The sequence below is a fragment of the Notolabrus celidotus genome, chromosome 21 (assembly GCF_009762535.1).
Source record: "Notolabrus celidotus isolate fNotCel1 chromosome 21, fNotCel1.pri, whole genome shotgun sequence".
NCBI classification, from domain to species: domain Eukaryota; kingdom Metazoa; phylum Chordata; class Actinopteri; order Labriformes; family Labridae; genus Notolabrus; species Notolabrus celidotus.
The window spans coordinates 25,210,170-25,236,303 of record NC_048292.1 but is presented as its reverse complement, the minus strand read 5'-3'; the positions used below and the strand labels follow the sequence as shown (position 1 = coordinate 25,236,303).

General features: G+C 42.1%; 1 protein-coding gene across 1 annotated transcript in view; it reads left to right on the top strand.

Annotated features, from left to right (window-relative positions):
• The window catches only part of fbxo18 (F-box DNA helicase 1), a 31,063-nt gene extending 6,425 nt beyond the window's left edge, over positions 1-24,638 (top strand). Inside the window, exons 5-21 of the mRNA XM_034673461.1 lie at positions 121-268; positions 359-540; positions 1,152-1,226; positions 1,360-1,451; positions 5,371-5,539; positions 8,689-8,908; positions 9,021-9,108; positions 9,204-9,299; positions 9,401-9,537; positions 12,950-13,046; positions 13,156-13,322; positions 13,768-13,864; positions 13,967-14,161; positions 18,086-18,211; positions 18,815-18,921; positions 23,742-23,876; positions 24,143-24,638. Coding sequence (XP_034529352.1) covers positions 121-268; positions 359-540; positions 1,152-1,226; positions 1,360-1,451; positions 5,371-5,539; positions 8,689-8,908; positions 9,021-9,108; positions 9,204-9,299; positions 9,401-9,537; positions 12,950-13,046; positions 13,156-13,322; positions 13,768-13,864; positions 13,967-14,161; positions 18,086-18,211; positions 18,815-18,921; positions 23,742-23,876; positions 24,143-24,304 — 2,293 coding nt within the window. The 3' untranslated portion in view covers positions 24,305-24,638. The remainder of the gene's footprint in view (positions 1-120; positions 269-358; positions 541-1,151; positions 1,227-1,359; positions 1,452-5,370; positions 5,540-8,688; positions 8,909-9,020; positions 9,109-9,203; positions 9,300-9,400; positions 9,538-12,949; positions 13,047-13,155; positions 13,323-13,767; positions 13,865-13,966; positions 14,162-18,085; positions 18,212-18,814; positions 18,922-23,741; positions 23,877-24,142) is intronic.
• Positions 24,639-26,134: the final 1,496 nt, after the last annotated feature.

Here is a 26,134-nt window from a genome sequence, read left to right as displayed (position 1 = left end):
TATTAAAAATGTGAGTCAGTGATTGACTTTTTGGCTAGAGCTCCATTCAAGCGAAATGATTTCTTAAATGTTCCTTGTGTTTATTTTCTTGTCTTTTGTGTTGTTGTTTTTTTCTGTCAGTTTTATGGCGCAGCATAAGGTCGGAGAGCGAGTGAGGCCGGAGGACGTTCTGGAGTGTGTGAAGAAGCATCGCCTCTTCCCTCAGGCTGAGGCCTCCATCAGACTACGTATTCCTGATGTCAAGAAGAGCTTTAACCTCGGCATTGAGGTATGACTCACACAGAGACATACACAGAAGTCCTCCAGTCATCAGGAAGTTTGAGTTAAAGTCTTCACCTGATTTGTGTCTGATCTCCAGGGTCCTAATCCATACGCAGCCATGGCTATCATACTGCTCCTGAGTGAGAGTGTTGATGATGTGCAGGCTTTGGTGTCTCTGCTCACCGGCTGCATGTCACACACCGCCATCACAGAGTACCTCAGCCACATGGCCATGATGCTGCTAGCATCCAAGAGGAACAGGGTCCGAATTAGTAACAGGTGAGAGCTGTCAGCGCCAGCGCTGTAAACTTCTACATTAAAGCTGGGGTTGGTAGTCAGATTTAGATCCATTTTTTGTTATACTGGGTAAAATGACCTTTATGTCCCGATGGTAATCAGTACATAATGTGTTCTTAAAAAAGAGGTAAAAAAAGCTGCTATCTACAGCCGGAGTAAACCTGGGAAAACACCAACCAATCCCTGCCATCAGGAGCCAAATAATGAAACCAATCAAATCCCGTCCTGCCGTTCTGCCCGCCTCCTGCAGAGCGTACATTTCATGTTTGTTTGTGTTTTTAACTTTCACTATGAGAATGTTTTGGTGTTTTCTTACCGCTGAGTGAGACATGAGTTGACGTAGTGCAAAACACAAACGATGTGCTGAGGACCGGTTTTGAATCAGTCACCATCATATGGTCGTGAATCAGCGGCGCTCGTACATGTGAGCGGGGCGTCGTTTTGGAGGAGCTTCGAGGGGAGGGGAGGAGGGGTTAGACGGAGTCCTGAGGAAATGCTACATTCAAATTCATGCTAGTTTTCTGTGACTACCAACCCTAGCTTTAATTCTAAAGTCAACCTTTAAACAAGTCTTCTTCTCTCTCTCCCTACAGGCTGCATTACAACATCTACTACGTACTGCATCTAATGGAGAATGGACCCTTTTCTGTGGACTCTGGTCAGAGCAGGTGAGAACTGAAACATGTTTGTGTTATTAAAGTCATGTGATACACAGCCATCAGAAAATGGACTTATTAAATGTTATGAGTATATGTAGGTTTTTTAAAATGGTCTTTGTTATGTTTATGTGTTTGCTCCTAGGCGGCCTCAGATGCAGCTCACAGGGGAACAGCAGCAGGTCCTCAGCCATGATATCCAGGCAGACCATGTGGTCAAAATCGTTGCTTTTGCAGGTAAAATGTCACAACACTTAAAAAATATATTGAAAAATAGTTTCTTTAAAGGGGTGCTGGTGTAATGTAGATGACCAACCCAATGGGCCGTCGGCAAGAACAGAGGACCATGAGACGAGCCTTCCAATCCTTAGAATATTTATCATGATCGATCCAGCTGGTTTGTAGATCAAATACTCAGTTGCTCAGTTGTGGAGATGTAGGATCTACAGTCAACAGCCAGCTCCATTGTTCTCTCAAAAGGCTGACACAGGTGAGCTGACTGTCCTTTGTCAGCTCCAGAGCTCCTACCACTCAGGCAGCAGGTGAGCAGGCGAGGGAGAGTCAGAAATGAGGGGGGATTTTCCATAGACTATAAATAATGGACGTAGTATCCGTGACGTCACCCATCTGTTTCTTAAGCGCTGTTTTGAGGCCAAATCGTCAGCGGGAGCCATATTGCTGCTGTTGAGCAATTGTGACGTAAAGAGGCGGGCTTTGAGCCTCCTAGCCAACAGCTACAGTGTTCCCGCCTGTCAGTCAAGTCAGCTGTGCCTCTCATTGGAAGACTCGTAATCTCAATATCTTCGAAATTGTTGCGATAGAAAAAAATCCACCCCCGTACAGTGTGTGCCGATCAAGAAATGAGCTATCCAGACTACACTTGTCTTTTGAACCAGACTGTAAACATATTTATTTCTGCTGTAAAGATCGTCTTCTTTGAATTGGTGTGTATGTGGTTTCCAGTACTTCTGGAGCCAGCCTCAAGCAGATCCTTGATGAACTGCAGTTTTTAGCACTTCCGCATTGGCTTCATATTTTTTGACCGGAGTTTGGCGCTTGGGATTTTCACAGGATGGACCACAAGAGGAGGGGGGATTTTCTACAAATACAAAATAATTATTATTTTATTATTATTTTCATGAATATTGTCACATTCTGGTCAGCCAATCAGATAATTAGAAATAAGAAATAATAATAATTGTGACCAGAAAAAAAGAAAGTAGTAAAAATATTCATACAAAATAAAAATAAAAATAATTCCTAGGATTTATATAGCGCTTTTCTTGGTACTGAATAATGCTTATAAAAGAAAACAAAAGAAAACATACAAAACACAAAAAGACAGTTCCATTGTTTATTCCCTCCTCGCTAACAGCTACTGTGTACCTGTGTCAAATGAGCCTCGCCTTATTAGTGCCAAACTCGTAATCTTAATAAAAGTCAGATCTGAACTAGGGATGTTAATTTCAAGTATTTTCCGTGATCGATCTTTGGAAATGTTAACAATCAATAATCAATTAATCATTCAAAAAAACGTAACGTTTTCCATGTCAAAAACAATGCCAAATGCGTTTTTTTCCCCTAAATCAAATGTTTCTTCATAACACAGTGTATATAACTGACAGTTTTAAATATCTATGGATCATATTGAGGTGTTTAAAATGTTAAACACGCTGAATATCAACGTGTGGAGCAGGCTCAGAATCTCTGAGGACATACAGTCATGATAGTGAAGGCTCAGACTTCAACAAGGGAACTGAACAGGATCATGTTGCAGACTCACAGTGTCCAGTTTTCTGTCTACTCGTTCTTATTGAGAAAAATAAACATGTGAACGTGGTCAGGTGACAGCCGGGAGAGCAACCGGGTCAGAATCAGTCCGACAGCGGAGGGAAAAAGCACTTGTGGAGACCTGTCACTCAGCTGCAGCCCCCAGCTGAGCGTCTCCACTGTGAGCAACACCTTCAGTCAGCTGATTCTAAAACATGCTTTAAACTCCAAACACCTCCCTGATAGCTGAACCAAATATGAGACCACATGATGTTTGTTCACTGTGATAGAAAACATCCCTAGTACACAGTCATAGCCATAAATACAATGGTACTAATAATTGGCATAATCATTTATTTCAGTGTTTCAGTTTTCAGCCTTGGTTTCCTCAATTTCGGTTTTTGGTTTCGGCCAATAATTCTCATTTCGGTCTATCTCTAATTTTAACCTTTACCCCTAAATTACTTGCAGGCTGGATGTGTGTAACAGAAGTATCATTTTTTCAATAGACAGTAAATATACCCAAAATATCACATTTGGAACAAGCCCTCAGTTTGACATTTTGGCTGCCACCTTCTTGTTTTATTCGGATCCTAGTGATCACATTTTAACAAACACATTTCTGTCATATTAAAATAATCAAGTCAGAAGAAGATTCAGATTCAGTTTCTGTTTCAGTCTTTCTTTCATAACCAGTGGAGTTTCCTCTCTGCAGGCTTTTAGATTAAATGCAGGTTTCAGGCACTTCTGCATTCCCTGTGTGAGGATTTTGAAACCAAAAGGCTGCCTATATCAATGAGGTTTGAACTATGCTTTAAATGTCAGGTGTGTGACTCACCACCAGGGGGCGCTGCTTCTTCCAATACACAATTCTTAACACAAGATCAAATTTTTCAGGGATTTAAGGGCTCAGGCAGCGACAGGTTTATTTGAATGCAACCCAGAATGAGAGTGAAGATACAGAGGGAAACATTTTCTTTGTTTCAATCAAGTCTGAAATGTACATTATTCATTTAAGAGCCTTAAAGGTGACATATCATGCAAAATTTACTTTTTAATGGTTCTTTACCTGAAATATGTTTCCCTGGCATGTCTACAAACCCCCCGAGAATGAAAAAAATTCCTTCTGCCCCTGTTCTGATTCCTCCACCTTTCTGTAAATGTGTGTGAAACGAGCCGTTTCAGACTTCCGTGTTTTTGTTACGTAACAACAATATCCGGTCTGTCACGGAGTCAGAGCTCAGAGTTTGTTCAGCCCATAGACTGTATAAAATAATACTGAATCCCTCCCCCGTTTTTCATTACCTGCACAAATGTGTGCTAACAAGGAGCTTAGGAGGGAGGCATGCTAGTTGTAGGCTGTCTTAATAAACACAAAGGTCGGTTTTACTCCCCACGTCTGCAGATTTGAAGATCTAGTGGATGATTTTTATTTGTCATGGATAAGTGCTAGCGCTAATTAGCATAGCCACATAGCTATATGTTCGTAGCTGTAGCTGTAGCTGTGTACCAAGACACACGTCGACATACTGACAAATAAAACGACAAGAAACACAGAATCTGTGACCAGTCCTTCATAAAAGGTCCTGCTGCCTTTCTGGTAGAGGTCGGGTTTACTCCCCACGTCTGCAGATTTGAAGATCTAGTGAATGATTTTTATTTATGATGGATAAGTGCTAGCGCTAGTTAGCATAGCCACATAGCTACATGTTCGTAGCTGTGTAGCAAGACACACGTCTACATACTGATAAATAAAACAACAAGAAACACTAAATCTGTGACCAATCGTTCAGAAAGGTCCTGCTACAGGCGCCTCTCCGTCAGGATCAGATTCTGGATCAGATTCAGAGGGTTGAAGTAACGCGATCTCTGAGCAGCCGTGTATATTCAGCCAACATGTAAACATTAGATCAACGTGCTGGAGAGCCGAGGCACATCCACTTCCGGAGGGGGCGTGGTCAGAGGGAAAACAGAGTGTTCTGATGAGGAATGAAGAAGAGGACTTTTCAGGCATGCCAAAATCTGATTTCAAAGTGTTTTTTTGAGCATAAACTTTAAAGACATGTTTTGTGGACCTCTTAGACCAATATATATTGATGAAAAAAGCGTGATATGTCCCCTTTAAATACAAATGTAAATAGCAGAATTACTGTTTTAACATCAGTCACAGAACTCTGTTTCTACTGCTATCCTTCATAGAACCATCTTTGTCCAAGTCTGTAGAAAAAAACACAAAGACATTTTGGATTAACTGTAAATCACATGTAAAAGCTTGAAAAGTACATTTTGAAAGTTGGGTGTTGAAAAGCAGTGTTTCAGGTACATCCCAGCCATGCACATCAGAGGTAATAGTGTCAATGCTGAAAGCTCTGTCTGTCTGTCACAGGTACAGGGAAGACGACCACACTGGTGAAATATGCCGAGCAGCGTCCGCATCTTCGCTTCCTGTATGTGGCCTTCAACAAGTCGGTGGCCACTGAGGCTCAGCGCCGCTTTCCAAACAACGTGGACTCTAAGACTGTCCACTCGTTGGCCTTTGGGGACGTTGGAAGGAGGTGAGGAACTTACAGCGGCTCTCTGACGCACTAAACAGCAATCAAAGATCTGACCTGTGTTGATGAATATGTGGTGTAGATAAAAAGAGGTGGCACAGGATTGGAATATTTTGCTACTTGATTACATGGATACAAAACTGTTTTAAAATCCAAACATAGCCCACTTGTTGTTCAGTACTTCTTACATTCTGACTGAAATAATCCAGATAATTGTGCTGCTGACAGACGTCCTGTCAGCGAAGCATTTATAAGTTCTACTTCATCCTCCAGTTGAGCGAGGATCTGTTGACACATGTATGTGTTGAAGAGAGGAAGGCATCAAGAGCATTCAAGTCTCTTGCTTCAGGAAACCCCTTCCAGCGTTTTTGTGTGCTAAATCAAACGGCTTTATTTCTCACACTTAGAATCCCAAAGATAAGAATCAGAATCAGAATCAGAAATACTTTATTTATCACATGGGGGGGGGATTCAGTCATTACAGTTGCTCTATACACAATAAGTCATACAAATACAGTAATAAGCTCTGTAGAAAATAAACCCATGGTGGAAGTCCACAGAGATCAGGAACAGGGCACTCTGGTGGTCTGGCTGGAGTCTGGCTGTGGCAGCATTGAGAACGTTGGACGCCGTAGTGGGGTTGGCAGAGGGGGGATGTAAACAGCTACCAGTATGACATGTGAGATCTCCCTGTGCAGATAATATGGTCGGAGGCCCACAGCGCTCTCAGTGCTGCCCGGACAGTCTGGAAGCCGTCAATGGAGACGTTGTGGTCGGGAATAAACTGATGCAGCCACGTTTCCGTGAAGCACAACATGCTACATTCCTGAAACTCCGTCTGAGTCCTGGCTAGTCCTGTTAGCTCATCCATCTTATTAGCCAGAGATCTCACGTTGCCCATGATGAGAGAGGAGAGACACGGCTTTATTTTGAGCCAGCTGTAAGTGACGCAGGGATGACAGATGGACACCAAAATACAATGAGTAATTTGTATGATCCATCCATTCATTATCTTGACCGCTTATCCCGTTCGGGGTCACGGGGGGCTGGAGCCAATATCAGCTGACTTCGGGCGGAAGCCCTGGACAGGTCGCCAACCTATCACAGGGCTAACACAGAGAGACAGACAACCATTCACACACACACTCACACCTACGGGCAATCCAGAGTGATCAATGAACCTGGTGAGCGTGTTTTTGGACTGTGGGAGGAAGCTGGAGTACCCGGAGGGAACCCCACACATGCACAGGGAGAACATGCAAACTCCACACAGAAAGGCACCTACTTGATCGGGGACTCGAACCAGGAATGTTCTAACTGTGAGGCAACAGCGCTACCCACTGCACCACCGTGCAGCCCACATGTGTATGACCTTTTCAAATTTGTCTGGAGGAAGATAGACTTTTGCATTTCAAGAATAATGTAGCTCTCTTGATTTACCAGTCAATCTATGTTCTAACCCTCACCTATTGTCACGAGCCGTGGATAGTGACCGAAAGAACAAGATCGCCAATACAAGCGGCTGAAATGAGCTTTCTCTGCAGGGTGTCTTGGCTCAGCCTTACATGGGACTTCCACAAGATCTGTGTCCGGTCCGTCTCCGATCCACTGCGGTCTGGCTCCGTGCTCTCGTCCGTCAACACCCACCGGTTGGGTCTCCGCAACGCAGCACGGAGCAGGACCGCCGGACAGCTGGAGTCATGTGACCGAGGTTTTCCCACGGCAATCACTGAATCCAGGATTCTCCTCCTCCTCCTCTCCTCATCCATGTTGTCTTTATCAGCCTCTGAAAACCTCTGACTTGATGACTCCAGGCCTGCCTCAGCTCTAAATGACATGTTTTTGTCATAGTTAAGTTAAAAACAATCTAACAATAACACAGAGTGTTTTATTCTGAAAATTAACCAGGTTTTTATTTTGTTTTGGTGCCTGACATCCTGTCCCACTCCATCTGCTATGTGCTGAATTGATGTGAATATATAATGATCCCTGAGATAAAGAGTTTCCAAAAATAACATCCTCAGAAGGAAGTGCTAGTTGTTCTCTGTGATGCAGTATCTCACAAAAGTGATTACACCCCTCACATTTCTTCTAAAGATGATGCACAAGAAAGTCCGCAAACAGTTTGCTAAAGACAGCAGACTAAGGACATGGATTACTTGAACCATGTCTTGTGGTCTGATGAGACCAAGATAAACTTATTTGGTTAAGATGATGTCAAGCTTGTGTTGGGGCAACCAGGTGAGGAGCACAAAGACAAGTGTGTCTTGCCTACAGTCAAGCATGGTGGTGGGAGTGTCATGGTCTGGGTCTGCATGAGTGCTGCCGGCACTGGGGAGCTACAGTTCATTGAGGGAACCATGAATGCCAACATGTACTGTGACATACTGAATCAGAGCATGATCCCCTCCCTTCAGAAACTGGGCCGCAGGGCAGTACTCCAACATGATAATGACCACAAACACACCTCCAAGAGGACCACTGCCTTGCTAAAGAAGCTGAGGGTGAAGGTGATGGAGTGGCCAAGCATGTCCCCAGACCTAAACCCCATTGAGTATCTGTGGGGCATCCTCAAACGGAAGGCGGAGGAGCACAAGGTCTCTAACATCCACCACCTCCGTAATGTTGTCATGGATGAGTGGAAGAGGATTCCAGTGGCAACCTGTGAAGCTCTGGTGAACTCCATGCCCAAGAGGGTTAAGGCAGTGCTGGAAAATAATGGTGGCCACACAAAACATTAATACTTTGGGCCCAATTTGGACATTTTCACTCAGGGGTGTACTCACTTTTGTTGCCGGTGGTTTAGACATTAATGGCTGTGTGTTGAGTTATTTTGAGGGGACAGTAAATTTACACTGTTATACAAGCTGTACACTGACTACTTTACATTGTATCAAAGTGTCATTTCTTCAGTGTTGTCCCATGAAAAAATATAATTGAATATTTGCAGAAATGTGAGGGGTGTACTCACTTTTGTGAGATACTGTATATCCCAGATAACACCCAGTGTGAGGAAGAAGTTCAGCTACAGAATAACGTCTTTTCTCACTTTCTAATTTGCACCAACACATACATTTCTAGAGCTACATCATGTGTTTTCTGTTTTTAAAGCCACACGACTAATTGCACTCCTGTGATCTTCCCGTCCACAGTTACCACGTCCGTAAGAAGCTGACCTTTAACCTGAACCCGTTCGCCCTCAGCTCTGCTCTGCCTGAAGGCCGCGGTGGCTTCACCAAAGCCAAAGTGGTGGCCACGACTCTGAACACCTTCATGGCTTCAGCAGATGCGAAGATCGATTCTAGCCATGTCCCCCTCTTCTTCATGAACAAGAAGGGCGTCAGGACGGATGTAAACCCAGCAGAAATACCGGTATGAACACATTAATGTGTACAATAGACTGCTGCCATGTTATACTGTAAGATACAATCTACACGAGCACCATGAAATTACATTCAATTTGTGTGTTTTTGTGAAATCTTAGTTTTTTGTGGAAGATGCACGTATGATCTGGAGCAAAATGAAGGATCCAAATGAGAAGGGAAAAGATGCCTACTACATGACCCACGATGGTATGCTAACTGTTAATGAAATAAACACATGTAACAAGGTGGAAATATTAGCTGAAATTCTGTACAGGCTATGAATAAACCCTTTTCATTCTCAGGTTACCTGAAGTTATGGCAGCTCAGAGACCCCAAACCACAGCTGTCTAACCAATATGACGTCATCTTCATTGATGAGGCCCAGGACTGCACTCCAGGTAATAATGACAGTTATAATTGTGACAGTTATTAAGATTAAGGAAAGCAATGATTCTTTGTGGTGCTGAAATGTGATGTTCATGTCTTGTACACCTCGCAGCTATCATGGACGTGCTCCTGTCTCAGCGCTGTGGGAAAATCCTGGTCGGAGATCCTCACCAGCAGATATACACCTTTAAAGGAGCCGTCAATGCCCTGCAAGTTGTCGACCACACGCACATCTACTACCTGACACAGGTATCAAGTAGAGAGGAGTAAATTTTTGCACATGTATTAGTGTGATCATGCTCTGTGAGACGGCAGGTTCAGACATGCAGAGCTGTGAAGCTGTCTAAACAATTCTCTGTATGCTTCAACGGTCGTGATCAAGCAAATGTCCTACCGTATAATACCTGAAGTGACAGAGAATAGACTTTTGTTTTTATTGTTGTTTAAAGGATCATTCCCGGGGTGCTGGTGGCCTAGCGGTCTAAGCGCCGCACATATAGAGGCTATAGTCCTCGTCGCAGGGGTTGTCGGTTCGATTCCCGGCTGGTCGACCATTTCCTGCATGTCTTCCCCCGCTCTCTGCTCCCCACATTTCCCTGTCTCTCTTCACTATCCTATCAAATAAAAAAAATAAATAAATAAAAAAAAAGTTCTAAAGGATCATTCCCAACTTTAAAGGCAGCCCAGGCAGCATATTCCTTCCTGTTTCTCAGTGTGGTGTAAAACTCTCAATACTTCATCTTGATCAACTTTTAGGAGACGGTAATGCCCAACATTTTTCATCCACAGCTGAAAAACATGAAAAAGGGAAAATTTTGCTTCCGAAGCGTAAAGCCATAGACTGTATAAATATGGACGTAATATCTGTGACATCACCCATCTGTTTCTGAAGCGCTGTTTTGAGGCCAATCGTCGGCGGGAGACATATTGCTTCTGTTGAGCGATTGTGACGTAAAGAGGCGGGCTTTGAGCCTCCTAGCCGACAGCTATAGTGTTCCCGCCTGTCAATCAAGTCAGCTGTGCCTCTCATTGGAAGACTCGTAATCTCAATATCTTTGAAGTTATGCCGTCATGAAAAAATTCAACCCCCCGTACAGTGTGAGCTGAAATTAGCTATCCAAACTACAGTCGTCTTTTGAACCAGACTGTAAACATGTTTATTTCTGCTGTAAAGATCGTCTTTTTGAATTGGTGGTTTCCGGTACTTCCGGAGCCAGCCTCAAGCGGATCCTCGATGAACTGCTGTTTTGGCACTTCCGCATGGGCTTCATATTTTGAGACCAGAGGTTGCCGCTAGGTATTGACGACCTGATTCATGTGAGACAGTTATGATAAATGATAAATGGACTTGTTCTCATATAGAGCTTTTCTAGTCTTTCTGACCACTCAAAGCATTTTTACACTACTCGTCACATTCACCCATTCACACCAGATCCACTCACTGATGGTAGAGGCTGCTATATAGTAAGGGACCATCGGTGTTAGCTCATCTCATTCACATTCACACAACTGAACAACAGTGGGAGCCAGCAGCATCACTGATGCTAAGTATCAATATTTCAATTGAGTAACACTACGATGCTCTACGTTGCTGCTTGGTAAAAACATGAAAAAGTGTTTTTTCTTTCTTGTAACGCAAAAAAACAACAACAAAAAAAACATTCTACTTTCCTTCAGACAGAAGCTGAAGTTTGTCTGTTTCCTTTCATTCTTTTAAAATCAATGAAGAAGCATTTTCTGCTGTCTTTGTTGCGCAAACTTGACAGCTGGACAGTATCATGTCCCACCAATTTCACGGTGCCACTATTTCACATAGTAAATATGTCTTGTGGTGTTTAGGTGGAAGTATAAAAGTCAGCTGCTTCTCTGCGCTGTTACGAGCGTATAATGGCATGTTCAATTACAGACCAGGAAAACAAGGAGATCCCACTGACTCACATGTACTGTATTTCAAGGGGAGGGAAACAAGTCTCATATATGGACAACTTTTTAGACAGTAGATACCGGCCAATGTAAACTCTGTCTCTCACACAGTTCACACACACACACACACACACAAACATGTGGAGGCTATTAAGCACCAATCTAATACAGCAAGTTTTTTTCATTTGATAGCAGTGATTAGGGTGAGCAGCTGTAGGCGTCTCTTTGGCATGAGAAAGAAATGTGCATTAGCCAGTCTTATTACTAGAACTAAATAAATACTGTACGTTCATAAGACAGGATAAGATAATCCTTTATATTCCCACAACAGGGAAATGTGCATTCTTAAAACAGTAAAGGCAAAAATACATTTAAAGAAAAAAAAGGCTGAGCACAGTTTACTTATTCAATTACTCAATTAATGGATAGAATCTCAGATCACTACAATAATCAAGACCTATTTGTAAGAGACAGTTTTTAAAATCAAAGAGCAGCATATTCAGTGTCTCCAATTTCATTGAGGAAAAACAAACAAACATCTGTTATTGAAAAAATGTCTTCTGGTTAAAATCAGTGCAGTGTAACAAGATTCTCTGTTGTTTACACGACCCAAAGAAGGTTGAGAAAATATGTGAAATATGTGAGCAGCGTGTGTGTGTGGGGAGGGGGACGCATTTCAGCACGCTATGTGTACTGAAAGTTAACATGTTTAAGTATGTGTTTATTTTTAAAGTTATTTTTGGCGGGATTTTTTGCCTTTTATAGACAGGGCAGCTGAAGAGAGACAGGAAATGTGGGGAGTAGAGAGCAGGGGAAGACATGCAGTGAATGGTCGACCGGCCGGGAGTCAAGCCAGCAGCCTCTATACGTGGGGCACTTAGACCGCTAGGCCAGGGGTTCCCAAACTTTTCAGCCCAAGACCCCCAAAATGTTGGTGCCAAAGTCTTGCGACCCCCACTGTCCCTCACAGTGATTTAATGTGGCTTCATTTAGCTGGTCTGCAGAAAATGACTCTACCAATATGAGCATGTGTCTGTTTCCTGTGCTGTTATGAATTAACCTACTGCTAAAAAGAAAGGCAGATAACTCATTACATCAACTTTCAAGGTTTTATTTCAAGCTTAGCTACTACTTTTTGTCCTTTTTTTAAACTTTAATTGGTAAACTGTACTGTTTTTAGATAACATAAAATAAAAAAACATTCTGGGAGACATTTCACGACCCCCCATTTGTGTCTTGTGACCCAGCCAGGGGGTCCTGACCCACACTTTGGGAACAACTGCGTTAGGCCAACAGCGCCCCAATTTTATTTTAAAAAATGTTTTAAGTTATATTTTTGGGGCTGTTACATCTTTATTTTATAGAGGAGAGGACAGTGGATAGTGTAGGAAACTGGGAGAGAGTGGGGGAATGAAATGTGGGAAGGAGGCCGCAGGCTGGATTCGAGCCCAGACCACCCGCTACATGGGCGCGCAACTTAACCATTAGGCTAAGTCGCGCCCCAAAGTTATATTTTGGGCCATTTTTGCCTTTATTGATAGGAGAGCTGAAGATAGGAAGGAAATGTTGGGGGTAGAGAGTGGGGCAAGACATGCAGCGAATGGTTGACCGGCTGGGAATCAAACCGGCGACCTCTGCAACGAGGACTATAGCCTATGTATGTGGGGCACTTAGACCGTTAGGCCACCAGCACCCTGTTAATTTGTATACATTTCAAATGATTGATGTGTTTGTCCAGAGCTTTAGGTTCGGCTCTGAGATCGCCTACGTGGGTGCCACCATCCTCAAAGTTTGCAAAGGGGTGCAGAAGATTCTCGTGGGAGGAAAACAGAAAGGTAGACAAAATGTGTCCTCTGAGTATGTTGTCTCCTAAAGGAAAACATCAAAGGTTTTGTTACGTGATTTTGGTTTAACATGAAGATGTTGTTATTGTGCATTTTGCAGGCGGCGTGTGTGACGACACTTCAGAACAGGCTGCAGCAGCTATAAGACAGGGTGTCAGTCATTGTCCAGGGAAGACGGCCATCCTGTCGAGGTGCAACCTCAGTGTGTTCAACGAAGCAGTGCGGCTCACTGATGCAAACCCGCAGTGCAAGCTCCACTTTGTAGGAGTGAGTGTGTGTTTGTAGACTCCACACAGACAGTCTGGAGGAACTAGCCATTTAAAGTAATCAAGATTACTTTGATATGCATATTCATGTCTTGCTTAAAGGGATAATTTATTTTTAGTATGGTTGTTTGAACTACTTGTTAATAGTAAGTAGTTATACCTACCCACTGCTTGACTCCTTTGTTAAGAAACTGGCCGGAGAGCTGGCACAGAAGCTAGTCTATCTGCCTTTACAGCCAGGTCAGCTCTACAACACATTTTAGCTAATTCAGAGAAACTCCAACCCTGATGAAGAAAGCTTGAGAGAAACATTCAGTGTTTGTAAATGTTTACATAAAAGTGGTCCAAATTTGTGTTAACAATATTTTGTTTTGGCCAAACTCAGAAGAACAGCATTCAACAACATCCTGTACCCCAAGCACTTATAGATCTATCTCCTCCTCCAGGGCGTTCAAAGTATCGGCCTGAACAGGATCCTTGACATCTGGCAGCTGACTGAAGGGGCCGGAGAGGCCGCCCGAAGGCCAGGACAACGGCAGAGATGTAAGAGTCATGCAAATACACAAACATTCACCCTGCAGTTATATTGATTAGTTCATTTCGGGGATTATTTTCTCTGAGATGTTAACTCTCCTCTGTCCTCAGTCATCAGGGATCCTCTCATTCGCGCCTTTTCCAAGAAAAACACAAATGGCTTCTGGGCCCTGAAGATGTATGTGGTGCAGACGGAGGACAGGGAGCTGGACTCCAAACTCAGCATAGTTGAAAAATACAAAGATCGTATTCCTGAGCTGGTTAATCGCCTGGAACAATGCTACGAAGAAGACTTTAACATTGCAGGTGAGAACAAAATCAGTCCTGCATTTTTGATAGTACCTGAAAATGTGTCTTAAAAAACATAAAAAATAAACCCCACAACGTATAAAGTACTGAGCTGTCTGAGCATTTCAGTGAACTCTGTATTGGTTGTCATAAAGCATGTGTTGTGCTGTTAATTCTAGATAAAACCTTTTTATTTCCATCTATAAAAACAGCAGTAAGCAGCACGTGCATGCTGTGGGTTCCCTCACACATATTACATTACGACCTGTCATCAGACACTCCTCCCACTGCAGAGGCGTTCTGATGACTATCTTTTACAGAAGTTGAACTTGAGCTTTTTGTTCCCTCTCGTTTTGTTAGATAAACAGAGAAGTCTGTGGTTTTCACTCCTCCTAATTCCTCTTCCCCAAACTTGACAGCTGACATTGCTCAGGTCCTTCTGTTTTCACTGTGCTACCATGATGATAAGTAAATGCGAGGTGTTGCATTTCAGTGAAATTGAAGAACATGTGCTTCACTGCACAGACAGACAGATACACGATGTATAAAGTTGTGTTCAAATTAGGGATATCAACAATTAATCGATTAATTGATTGTTAAGGACTTATTCCAACACATTTTTTTGTAATAAATGAAAGAGAGAGAGATGGAAGCTTCTGTGACTGAGAGGGTGCCAAGTTTCAAAAACAACTATTTGACTTGACTTTGGGTTCAAACTGTTTTCAAGGATTGACAGCTCCGTCAGTGAATATATTTACACACAAACAGAGTTTACACTATATTCTAACAAGCCTTAATCATCATTTATTTTTCAGGGACAGAGCACATTATAAGCGCTACTGTTAAAATGCCAGGAAGCTTACGATGAGATTGTAAGATACAGAGACAGTTCAAAATCAGTGCACTTGAGGGATAACCCAAATCAGTGAGATGAAAAATGACCTGCAGTACCCTGTTTTAAACAGCAGAGGGTGGTGTCTGCTTTCTTTACCCATGTTTCTCACTTAGGCTGTCTGTCTTTGTCTGTTTTTAATTAGGGCCCGAGCACTGACTCTCAGTGGCTTCGAAGGCACTATTGAAACCCTAAGGAATAGTCTTCTTATTAGTCTTCCGCCGAGGAGATTGCATTTTTGGAACCCTGAATGTGCATGAAGGCGGGGATATTTTTGCACAAGAATCAGTTCTGGTGAAAATTGCAACATTTTATGGGTTTCGCAAAAAAAAATCTCAAAAATGTGCTCACTAGCGCCCCCCTAGAGTTTTGAAAAAACCCTCCCCATAGAGGTTCTTTTGAGCTACATGCATGAAAAATTAATATGCATATTCATGGCATCAGGACGCACAAAAAATCCTCTTGCACCCTTATGCGAAACTCAACAGGAAGAGCGTCACCTAGCTTTGAAAATTCAAAATGGCACCCAAATAAGAGTGCATACTTTTGCTATCTTCTCCTAGGGCTTTTCTCCGATTCAGTCCAAACCAAGGGCAACCTATAGTAGACACATTGACGATTAAAAATGATTAAAGGAATTCCGTTCAGACTAAAATTGTGGGCGTGGCAGGTGTTCAGGCGATGCATCAAATGCACATACAGCTTTGAATGTGAAGAATGACGCCCATATAAGGGTGCATACTTTTGAGAGCTCCTCCTAGGGTTTTTCTCTATTTCAGTCCCAACAAGGCACATTCTATAGCAGACATATTGACGATTAAAAATTATTAAAGGAATTCCGTTCAGACTAAAATTGTGGGCGTGGCACACTGTCAAGTATGGAGGTTTTCTTGGCAATCTGCCAAAAACTTGGAACATTTGTACCACTTAAGGCAGCATATACTCTCAGATCTTGCTTTCACATCATGTGGTGGCAAATATCAGGCGGTGGTTTACATGTGGCGGTGGCTCACATAGGCGGCAGCTGCAGGTGTGCGAGGCCCCGTTCATCGCCGCTTGCGGCTTTAATCCTTGATTCTGATTGGTCAAAACCCCCATAATAACTGTTACCAATTCTAAGGAGAAAGGGTGACGTTATGGACAACCTGATCACACACGTCCAACATATCAAACAATCCATGGAAGGAGTTACGCCACATCCAGTTTATGATTTCAACTCTTCAATTAAACATATGGATGTCAACAATTAGTCGAGTATTGATTTATTAATTGTTAAGAACTTACTCCAACACATTTTTTGTTTAGATTTTGTATCACGTGGAACAAACATCGTGTGGTCTCATATTTGGTTCAGCTATCAGGGAGGTGTTTTAAGTTTAAAGCATGTTTCGATGTGAATCAGCTGACTGAAGGTGTTGCTCACAGTGGAGACGCTCAGCTAGGGGCTGCGGCTGAGTGACAGGTCTCCACGAGCGCTTTTTTTCTCCGCCGCCGGACTGATTATGACCCGGTTGCGCTCCCAGCCGATACCTGACCACCTACACATGCTTCTCAATAAGAACGAGTAGACAGAAAACTGGACACTATGAGTCTGAAATATGATTCTGTTCAGTTCCCTTGTTGAAGTCTGAGCCTTCACTTTATATGTATGTCCGCAGAGATTATGAGCCTGCTCCACATGTTGATATTCAGCGTGTTTAATGTTCTGAACACTTCAATACAATGCGTAAATATTCAATACTGTTAGTTATATACATTGTGTCAGGAAGGAACATTTGATTCAGGGGAAAAAATGCATTTGGCATTGTTTTTGAAAAACTTTTATGTTGATTAATCGATACTTGATCGTTAACATTTCCAAAGATTGATCTCGGAACATATGTGAAATTTACATCCCTAGTTCAAATGTGTCACAACTCGGCTCATAGATTTTGTCAAACACGGAGACAAACGCCAGTTGGCAAAAAAAAATGAACAATTTACTTTAAAAAACACGAGTTAAAGCTGCTGTTGGTAGGAATGGTGTAAAAAATGTTACTTTTTTTCTGCTGGGTTTGGAGAAAAGGTCATAATACTCATCGGAAAGTGGAGTAATTTGAGACTATTGTGAAATCTCTGTGTTTTCCAGTGCCATTGTATCAAGCAATGTTATTATTCCCCTCGTTCCCGTTATGACCGACCAATCACAGCTAACCTCCAATCCTCTGTCCTGATTTGTTAGGGGGCGGCCCCTACTACATCCTGATTGGTTATGAGTCCGGCACTTTCATGACTGCACACGCCGATCTGTGTTGGGGCTAAAAGGGAATCTGGTTGGGAGGGATAGTGTTGACATTTGAAGTCCCTCTCTCTGAACAGATGTTTCCTCTGTGACTACCAACAGCAGCTTTAAATCACTTAAGATGTCAGTTGTGTGTGTGTGCGTGTGTGTGTGTGTGTGTGTGTGTGTGCGTGTGTGCGTGTGCGCGTGTGTGTGTGTGGGTTGGTGTGTGTGGGTAGAACAAAATAATCCAGGCTTGAGAATTTGCAAGGGACAGCCAGAACCAGAGCCAGCTGGAGAGGCCGAGACAGAATGAGGGGAACAAGAGATCTCTTGTTAGCTGAGTGCATTAAGCTGAGGTGCAGCTCATCCAGCTGTTCGCCCCCTCTACGACACAGACAGACGGTAGCAACTAGACTCAGACACAGAATATGTGCAGTGGCACCCGGCTGAGAGTGAAAAGAACAGAGCTTTTCACTGGGATCAGCTGTTATTTGAAGTTTAACAGTAATGCGTTTTTCTTTTTGAATAACCCATCAGATAATAAACAAAGATATCAGGGGGAGGGAATGGTTGGCCTACCTTGGCTTGATAGTTCATGTTGTATGTAAACGAACTCACTCACTAAGAGAACTGTTTCACTACTGTCTCTATGATGTTGTCAATTAGCAGCCTAGCGTTAAAATGAGCTAACGAGAGGTAACGAGAGGTAAATCTAAAAGTTAGTTTTAGTTAGTACATACTTTGTTTCCTAGAATAATGCTGACTGGTGTTTTCTGCTCTGTTCCAGACTTCATACTGGGAACAGTTCACAAAGCCAAAGGCCTGGAGTTCGACACTGTGATGGTCACCGATGACTTTACCAAAATCCCCTCTTCCAGACACAACCTGCACTTCTGTAACGACTTCTCGTTCGGTGTGTTTCTCTTCAACGGCAGATTTTTCAGACGCAGTCAAGACGCCGCCGCCCCACTTCAGCTGCTTCACTTGTTGCCTTAAAGTGAGGAGTCTTAGTAATAAAGATAACACTTCACAATGTGTGTTCACTTAATGATACACCACTGATATTTTCAAATGCATGACTTGGAAGTAATACAGGAGAAAAGTGGAAAAACGTGGTGCTGCCAGACAGATCACTGCTGCAGATATCCCAGAGTGCTTTTTGCATGGAAAGCAGCACAGCTAAAACTCCTCAATTCAAGACATGTGAAGCAGCAGAAGTGGGCCGGCGTCTAGAGGTGTCTGGGTGGGACCGCACTGTTACTCTGTCCTGTACTGGTGGAGCTGTATCTGTTTCTAACTCTGTTCTAGTTTTTCTGGAGACCTAAAAAGTTGTTATTTCAACTGTACAATGATCAGCTCAGTTACCTCTTCAGATATTTTCTTTATGAATTACTCAGAAATGTACAACAACTCCTTAGACAAACTGAAAAAGCTCAATGAGATATTAGATGATCAGTATTCATTTTTTAAAGCTGCTCAAAAGCAAAACCACTCAATATGCCTCTCCTCTGCTCAGACGACTCTGCTGATGATGAGTGGAACCTGCTTTATGTGGCGGTGACTCGTGCCAGAACCTCGCTGATCATCACAAACAACATCCGCCGCATCCTCACGGTGGCAGGGGTAAGAAATAATATCCCCAAGTGCATCGCATTTATCTTTTATTGTGAGGATACAATCAGACACAAACATCTGCATACATCAACAGCTGGAATAGAATAAGCCTATTTGTTAATGATAGTATCTGCTGCTTCTCTTTATACTGATCTAGTCCGTCCCTAAATGAAGAGGACAGAATGGATGAAATCATGAAACTAAGGTTAATAAATGTCCTTAAATAGTCATAGGAGCTGCCTGTGAGTCATGTTGTGGCTTCATTGGAGAGAAGTGAGAAGTCGCTGCAGCTCTGAAAACCTCTTTTCTCTCACTTCTTTTTGACAACATGATGAAGACTCCTCTCAACACATGTGGCGAGGTTAGCCAAATGAAGTTGTTTATAACTTTAAATCGACATCTTTGAGATTTCTTTTAATTTTTGTTAAAGGTGGCATATCATGCAAAATTGACTTTTTAATGGTTCTTTACCTGAAATATGTTTCCCTGGCATGTCTACAAACCCCCCGAGAATGAAAAAAATCCACTCTGCCCCTGTTCTGATTTCTCCACCTTTCTGTAAATGTGTGTGAAACGAGCCGTTTCAGAATTCCGTGTTTTTGTTACGTCACAACAATATCCGGTCTGTCACGGAGTCAGAGCTCAGAGCTTGTTCAGCCCATAGACTGTATAAAATACAACTCAACTTCTCCGTTTTTCATTACCTGCACACATGTGTGAACAAGGAGCTGAGGAGGGAGGCATGATAGTTGTAGGCTGTCTTAATAAACACAAAGGTCAGTTTTACTCCCCACGTCTGCAGATTTGAAGATCTAGTGGATGATTTTTATTTATCATGGATAAGTGCTAGCGCTAGTTAGCATAGCTACATGTCGTAGCTGTAGCTGTGTACCAAGACACACGTCTACATACTGACAAATAAAACAACAAGAAACACAGAATCTGTGACCAATCCTTCAGAAAGGTCCCGCTGCCTTTCTGGCAGAGGTCGGTTTTACTCCACACTTCTGCAGATTTGAAGATCTAGTGGATGATTTTTATTTGTCATGGATAAGTGCTAGCGCTAATTAGCATAGCCACATAGCTACATGTTCGTAGCTGTAGCTTTAGCTGTAGCTGTGTACCAAGACACACGTCAACATACTGACAAATAAAACAATAAGTAACACAGAATCTGTGACCAATCCTTCAGAAAGGTCCTGCTGCCTTTCTGGTAGAGGTCGGTTTTACTCCCCACGTCTGCAGATTTGAAGATCTAGTGGATGATTTTTATTTATCATGGATAAGTGCTAGCACTAGTTAGCATAGCCACATAGCTACATGTTCGTAGCTGTGTACCAAGACACACGTCGACATACTGATAAATAAAACAACAAGAAACACTAAATCTGTGACCAATGGTTCAGAAAGGTCCTGCTGCAGGCGCCTCTCCTTCAGGATCAGATTCTGGATCATATTCAGAGGGTTGAAGTAACGTGATCTCTGAGCAGCCGTGTATATTCAGCCAACATGTAAACATTAGATCAACGTGCTGCACAGCCGAGGCACATCCACTTCCTGAGGGGGCGTGGTCAGAGAGAAAACAGAGTGTTCTGAGGACTGCTGAAGAAGAGGGTTTTTCAGGCATGCCAAAATCTGATTTCAAAGTGTTTTTTTGAGCATAAACTTTAAAGACATGTTTTGGGGACCTCTTAGACCAATATATATTGATGAAAAAAGCGTGATATGTCACCTTTAAGATAGCTCATAAATGTCAACAACTTTAAAGTGTGTCTTTTTTTTAATTAAGAAGTGACTGAACTAGTTTACTAAATTTAACCTTAACTTTTCCAACTTTTACTTATTTTCTAATTCATGTCATTATTTTTTAGAGCATTTTTTAGTCATTTGCACTCATTTGTACATCCTCTACTTCTTTTTACTTGACTTTTATCTACTTTCTGTTCACTTTTGATACAACATGGTTCATCAAATGTGATTTTTAAACCCTGGAGAGGAACAAATGTGTAGCTCACTGAAGCGCTCTAGTTCAAGCAAACACTTGTGATCCTAATTATAGCACTTCCTCAGCTGAGGTTGTTCAACCGTAAAAGCTTGTTCTTATCTGGAAGCGTTATGTCTTCTAACCTGACGTACAGTGGGTACGGAAAGTATTCAGACCCCTTCACTTTTTCTACATTTTGTTGTGTTACAGCCTTATTCCAAAATGGATTAAATTCATTTTTTCCTTAAACATTCTACACACAATACTACATAATGACAAAGTGAAAAATGTTTTTTTGCAAAATGATTAAAAATAAAACACTCAAATATTGCATGTACAAAAGTATTCAGACCCTTTGCTTTGAAACTCAAAATAGAGCTCAGATGCATTCTGTTTCCTCTGATCATCCTTGAAATGTTTCTACAACCTGATTGGAGTCCACCTGTGGTAAATTCAATGGATTGTAAATTGATTTGGAAAGGCACACACCTGTCTATATAAGATCTCACAGTTGACAGTGCATGTCAGAGCACAAACCAAGCCATGAAGTCAAAGGAATTGTCTGTAGACCTCCGAGACAGGATTGTATCAAGGCACAGATCTGGGGAACGGCACAGACAAAATTTCTGCTGCATTGAAGGTCCCTCAGAGCACAGTGGTGTCCATCATACGTAAAAGAAATAAGTTGAAATCACCAGGATTCTCCCTAGTGCTGGCCGCCTGGCCAAAATGAACAATTGGGGGAGAAGGGCCTTGCTCAGGGAGGTGACCAACAACCCAACGGTCACTCTGACAGAGCTCCAGCGTTCCTCTGTGGAGATGGGAGAACCTTCCAGAAGGACAACCATCTCTGCAGCACTTCATAGATCAGGTCTTTATGATAGAGAGACCAGACAGAAGCCACTCCTCGGTACAAAGCACATGAAAGTTTGCCAACAGGGACCTAAAGGACTCTAAGACCATGAGAAACCACATTCTCTGGTCTGATGAAACCAAGATTGAACTCTTTGGCTTGAATGCCAAGCGTCACGTCTGGAGGAAACCAGGCTCATCATCTTGACAATACCATTCCCACAGTGAAGCATGGTGGTGGCAGCATCATGCTGTAGGGATGTTTTTCAGCAACAGGAACTGGGAGACTTGTCAGGATCAAGGGAAGGATGAATGCAGCAATGTACAGAGAGATCCATGATGAAAACCTGCTCCAAAGCGCTCTGGACCTCAGACTGCAGCGAAGGTTCACATTCCAACAGGACAACAATCCTAAGCACACAGCCAAGATAACAAAGGAGTGGCTTCAGGACAAGTCTCTGAATGTCCTTGAGTGGCAGAAAAAAAACCTGCAAGATTTCATAGCTTTCTGCTGATGCATCAGAAGCTCAAAGTGAGCTCAGCCTTGTCTGGATTGTGCAACACATGGATAACAGTGCAGCCTCTCTGTCCCAGTTATTGCGGCTCAGACTGAATTTGTGTTCACTTAGCAGTTTTGACTTCTCTTTCCATGTCTCTGTTTTTTTTTATTGATGTCCTGAAGAAACTGCTAGAAGAGAGGAAAAAAAACCCATAGTGCTGGTGTACCGGCAGTTAAGTGGGATGACAGTGCTAGACTGTTATCCATTAGAGATGCCTTTGGGACAAGAATGAGCTCATCATTATCCCTCCATTATTCCCTGTAACACAAGCTTCAAACAAAGACTGATATGTTGGCTGCGAGATATTGATCGGCTCATTTAGAGTGAGGTTAATCTGTCTGAAACTCAGTTTTGATGTGGAGTGCATTTCCTGTAATAAATTACCAGACCACCTTCATCTTTCATTTTTCAAACTGTACTGATCACCTCCATGCTTGTGTTTAAACCGTCTTTTTGCTGGACTCACTGCTGCCAGAGATTCCAGGTTTAAATGTGATATTATAAAACATCAGCAGGATGATGTACTGCATCATCTTCCTGTTCCTGCACCTCCACAGGTTACCTTGACTTTCATATATTACTTGGCAGTAGGGATGTACATTTCAAGTATTTTCTGTGATCGATCTTTGGAGATGCTAACGTTTGATTATCGATTACTCATTAAAAAAAAACAACGTAATTTTTTTTCCATTTCTAAAATAATGCCAAGTGTGTTTCTCCCTTAGATCAAATTCTCTTCACAACGCAATGTATATAACTGACAGCATTAATTGCTATGGATCTTATTGGGGTGTTCAAAATGTAAAACGCTCTAAATATCAACATGTGGAGCAGGCTCTTAATCTCTGTGGACATACAGTCATGATAGTGAAGGCTCAGACTTCAACAAGAGAACTGAACAGAAACATATTTCAGACTCTCAGTGTCCAGTTTTCTGTCTACTCCTTCTTATTAAGAAAAATAAACATGTGAACGTTGTCAGCTGTCAGCCGGGAGCACAACCGGGTCATAATCAGTCTGGTGGCGGAGGGAAAAAGCGCTCGTGGAGACCTGTCACTCAGCTGCAGCCCCCAGCTGAGTGTCTCTGCTGTGAGCAACATCTTCAGTCAGCTGATTCTGAAACATGCTTTAAACTTAAAACAACTCCCTGATAGCTGAACCAAATATGAGACCACATGTTTGTTCATCATGATAGAAAATTCAAATAAAAAAATGTGTTCAAGTAAGTTCTTAACAATCAATGAATTGATACTTGATTCATTGTTAACATTCCTACTTGGCAGTAATGATGGCAGTCTAGCAGATTTATGTGGTAACTCTAAAATCAAAAAGAACAGGGTGTGTTCATTTTTTACAAGAAACTCTTTGAGTTGAGTAGAAACTATTTGTTTCCTCCCTGTTTCACCACATCATTATCCATCTGTCACCTCCAGGAATACTTCCTGAAGTCGGACATGCCGAAATCATTGATGAAAGCAGGCGATCCTCTCCCGTGCTGCGTTACCGACTGTCCAAACTGTACCACGCCTGGATCAGCATTCATCATGAGCAAACGAGAGATGAAATGTGTAAGAAAGTATCAAACAGGCCGATGTTACTATGGCTACAGAATCAACTCTTTTTCAGCTGGTACACTAACAGCTTGTTAGTGATGTGCTGTATTTTTAGGTAGCAGTAATGTCCTGTTTGAATTTTGTTACAGTTGTATTACAAATAGTAAAAATCGTTCATGGCTATTTTTTGTCAGCCAAAAATCAAAAAGCATAATAGTTGCCACACCCTCAGACACATTTCCTTTTGACTTTTAAATTCTCCCTTCTTCATCTTTGTCCAGACTGATGGTGTATCCACTGGTGGCCCGTTGTGTGAGAGATGTGTGTGGAACCGCATCGGACCCATGGCCTTTCTCATGACCGACGACGTGCTCTCCATGGCAGAAATCCCGCAGAGACTTGGAGTGGGCGTCCACGACTTGATGCTCCTGGCACTTTTTTAATTCTGTTCGTCTCAAGGACCAAGAAGAGCGCTGCCTTTGTGCAATGTCAGGAGAGGACCTTCAGTTTGTCTGAATCATTCTGAGGAGGACGTTAACAGCCAGGAATAGTGTCAGATGTTTGGACATCACGAGATGATGAAAGTGACATGTTTGCAGTTTTACATTTTTGCACATATTTCTTAATCTTTTATCCTTTTTTAATATCAAAAATGCATGTTGTTGTTGTTGCAGTTAAGAGACTGAATGAATGCAATTATCATCTAACAGTAAACGCTAACCGGAGAGCGCTGTTTGACTGTGTGACATTTCACTGTATTAAAAAACAGAGACAGAACTGCTGGCTGGCTTGTCTTACTTCAGCAAGAAGAGAGTTGTGTTTGGCATGTGGCCAAATATAACAGCTGTTTGGCAGCTGAGTTCCTGCTGCCAAAACGGCTGCTACATATCGACTCCGGGATCTTGGTTAGAATACTGAGCTGTGTTTACATTCGTGGCATAAATCTACTGAAGCTTTTTATTCCATAAGACAAAAAAAGGATTTTGATGACCAGCACCTCTTCTACATTAAAATGGTCTGTCACCTGAGTTACATTTTACTATGACTCAAACTTCAATGCTGTATGTGACCAGCAGTGTGCTCATGTCAAGAAAACCATAACAGGAAATCTGTTGTCTGCACTCTAGCAGGGACAGTCCTTTTGTATTTCTTTACCAGCAGGTTGAAAATGGAGAAGTGAGACATCATTTGACATAACTGGAAATTGTCTCATTTGGAAATAACTTTTGCTCACAGTGAAGGTTAAACTTTTATCTAGTTTGTGCAGGGACAGAGCACTTCCTTCTGCTTTTATGTTCATTGTGCAAGGTATGGCAAGTGTCACACTAAAATACTGTAAGCTTGTGTCTGATATCGACCCTGTATCATTTTAAGCACTGACTGTAGAAGTTTTCTCCTATGACTACTGTTTAGATATTTAAAGAGTTACAAAAAATTGCTTTGGCAATTGGGGGTTTTCAAACTGTTATTTTAAGATTCAGTATCTCACACCAGGGTGGGTAAGTTCTGGCTATAGACATGCTAACAAGGAAGCTAATTAGTGGCCATTGCCTTTATCAAAGTTCATGAATTCAACTTGTCGATGTGAGCTTTTTTTTCCAGTTGAATTGTTCATGTTATAGGTCACATTAAAGGTGGAAAAAGTTCTGACATGATTTATCTTGGTCTCATTTTTTTACATCACAAAACGTTGCATTTTAAAGCAGGGGTGTGTAGACTTTTGCTATTCACTAACATATGCTTGTGTCTGATATCGACCCCATATCATTTTAAGCACAGACTGTAGAGTTTTTCCCCTTTGACTACTGTTTAGATATTTACTGAGTTACACTGTAGTTTGGAACATATTTTTATATTGAGACAATGAGGTCATTTCCTAAAAGATTTGTTCTGGCAATCGGGGGGTTTTCAAACTGTTATTTTAAGACTCAGTATCTCACACCAGGGTGGGTAAGTTCTGGCTATAGAAATGCTAACAAGGAAGCTAATTAGTTGCCATTGTCTTTATCAAAGTTCATGAATTCAACTTGTTAATGTGAGCTTGTCTGTTATTACATGCTTTTGTTGATTTGGATGTTTGCTTTGGTTTGTTGTCATGTTGAAAGGTGAAAATCCTCTTCATCTTCATCTTTCTAATGGAGGTCTGGAGGTTTTGTGTTAAACTGACTGGTGTTTGTAACTGTTCATACTTCCCTCCACCTTGACTAAGGCCCTGGTTCCAGCTGAAGAAAAACAGGCCTTAAAGCATGATGCTGCCCTCACCATGCTTCTCT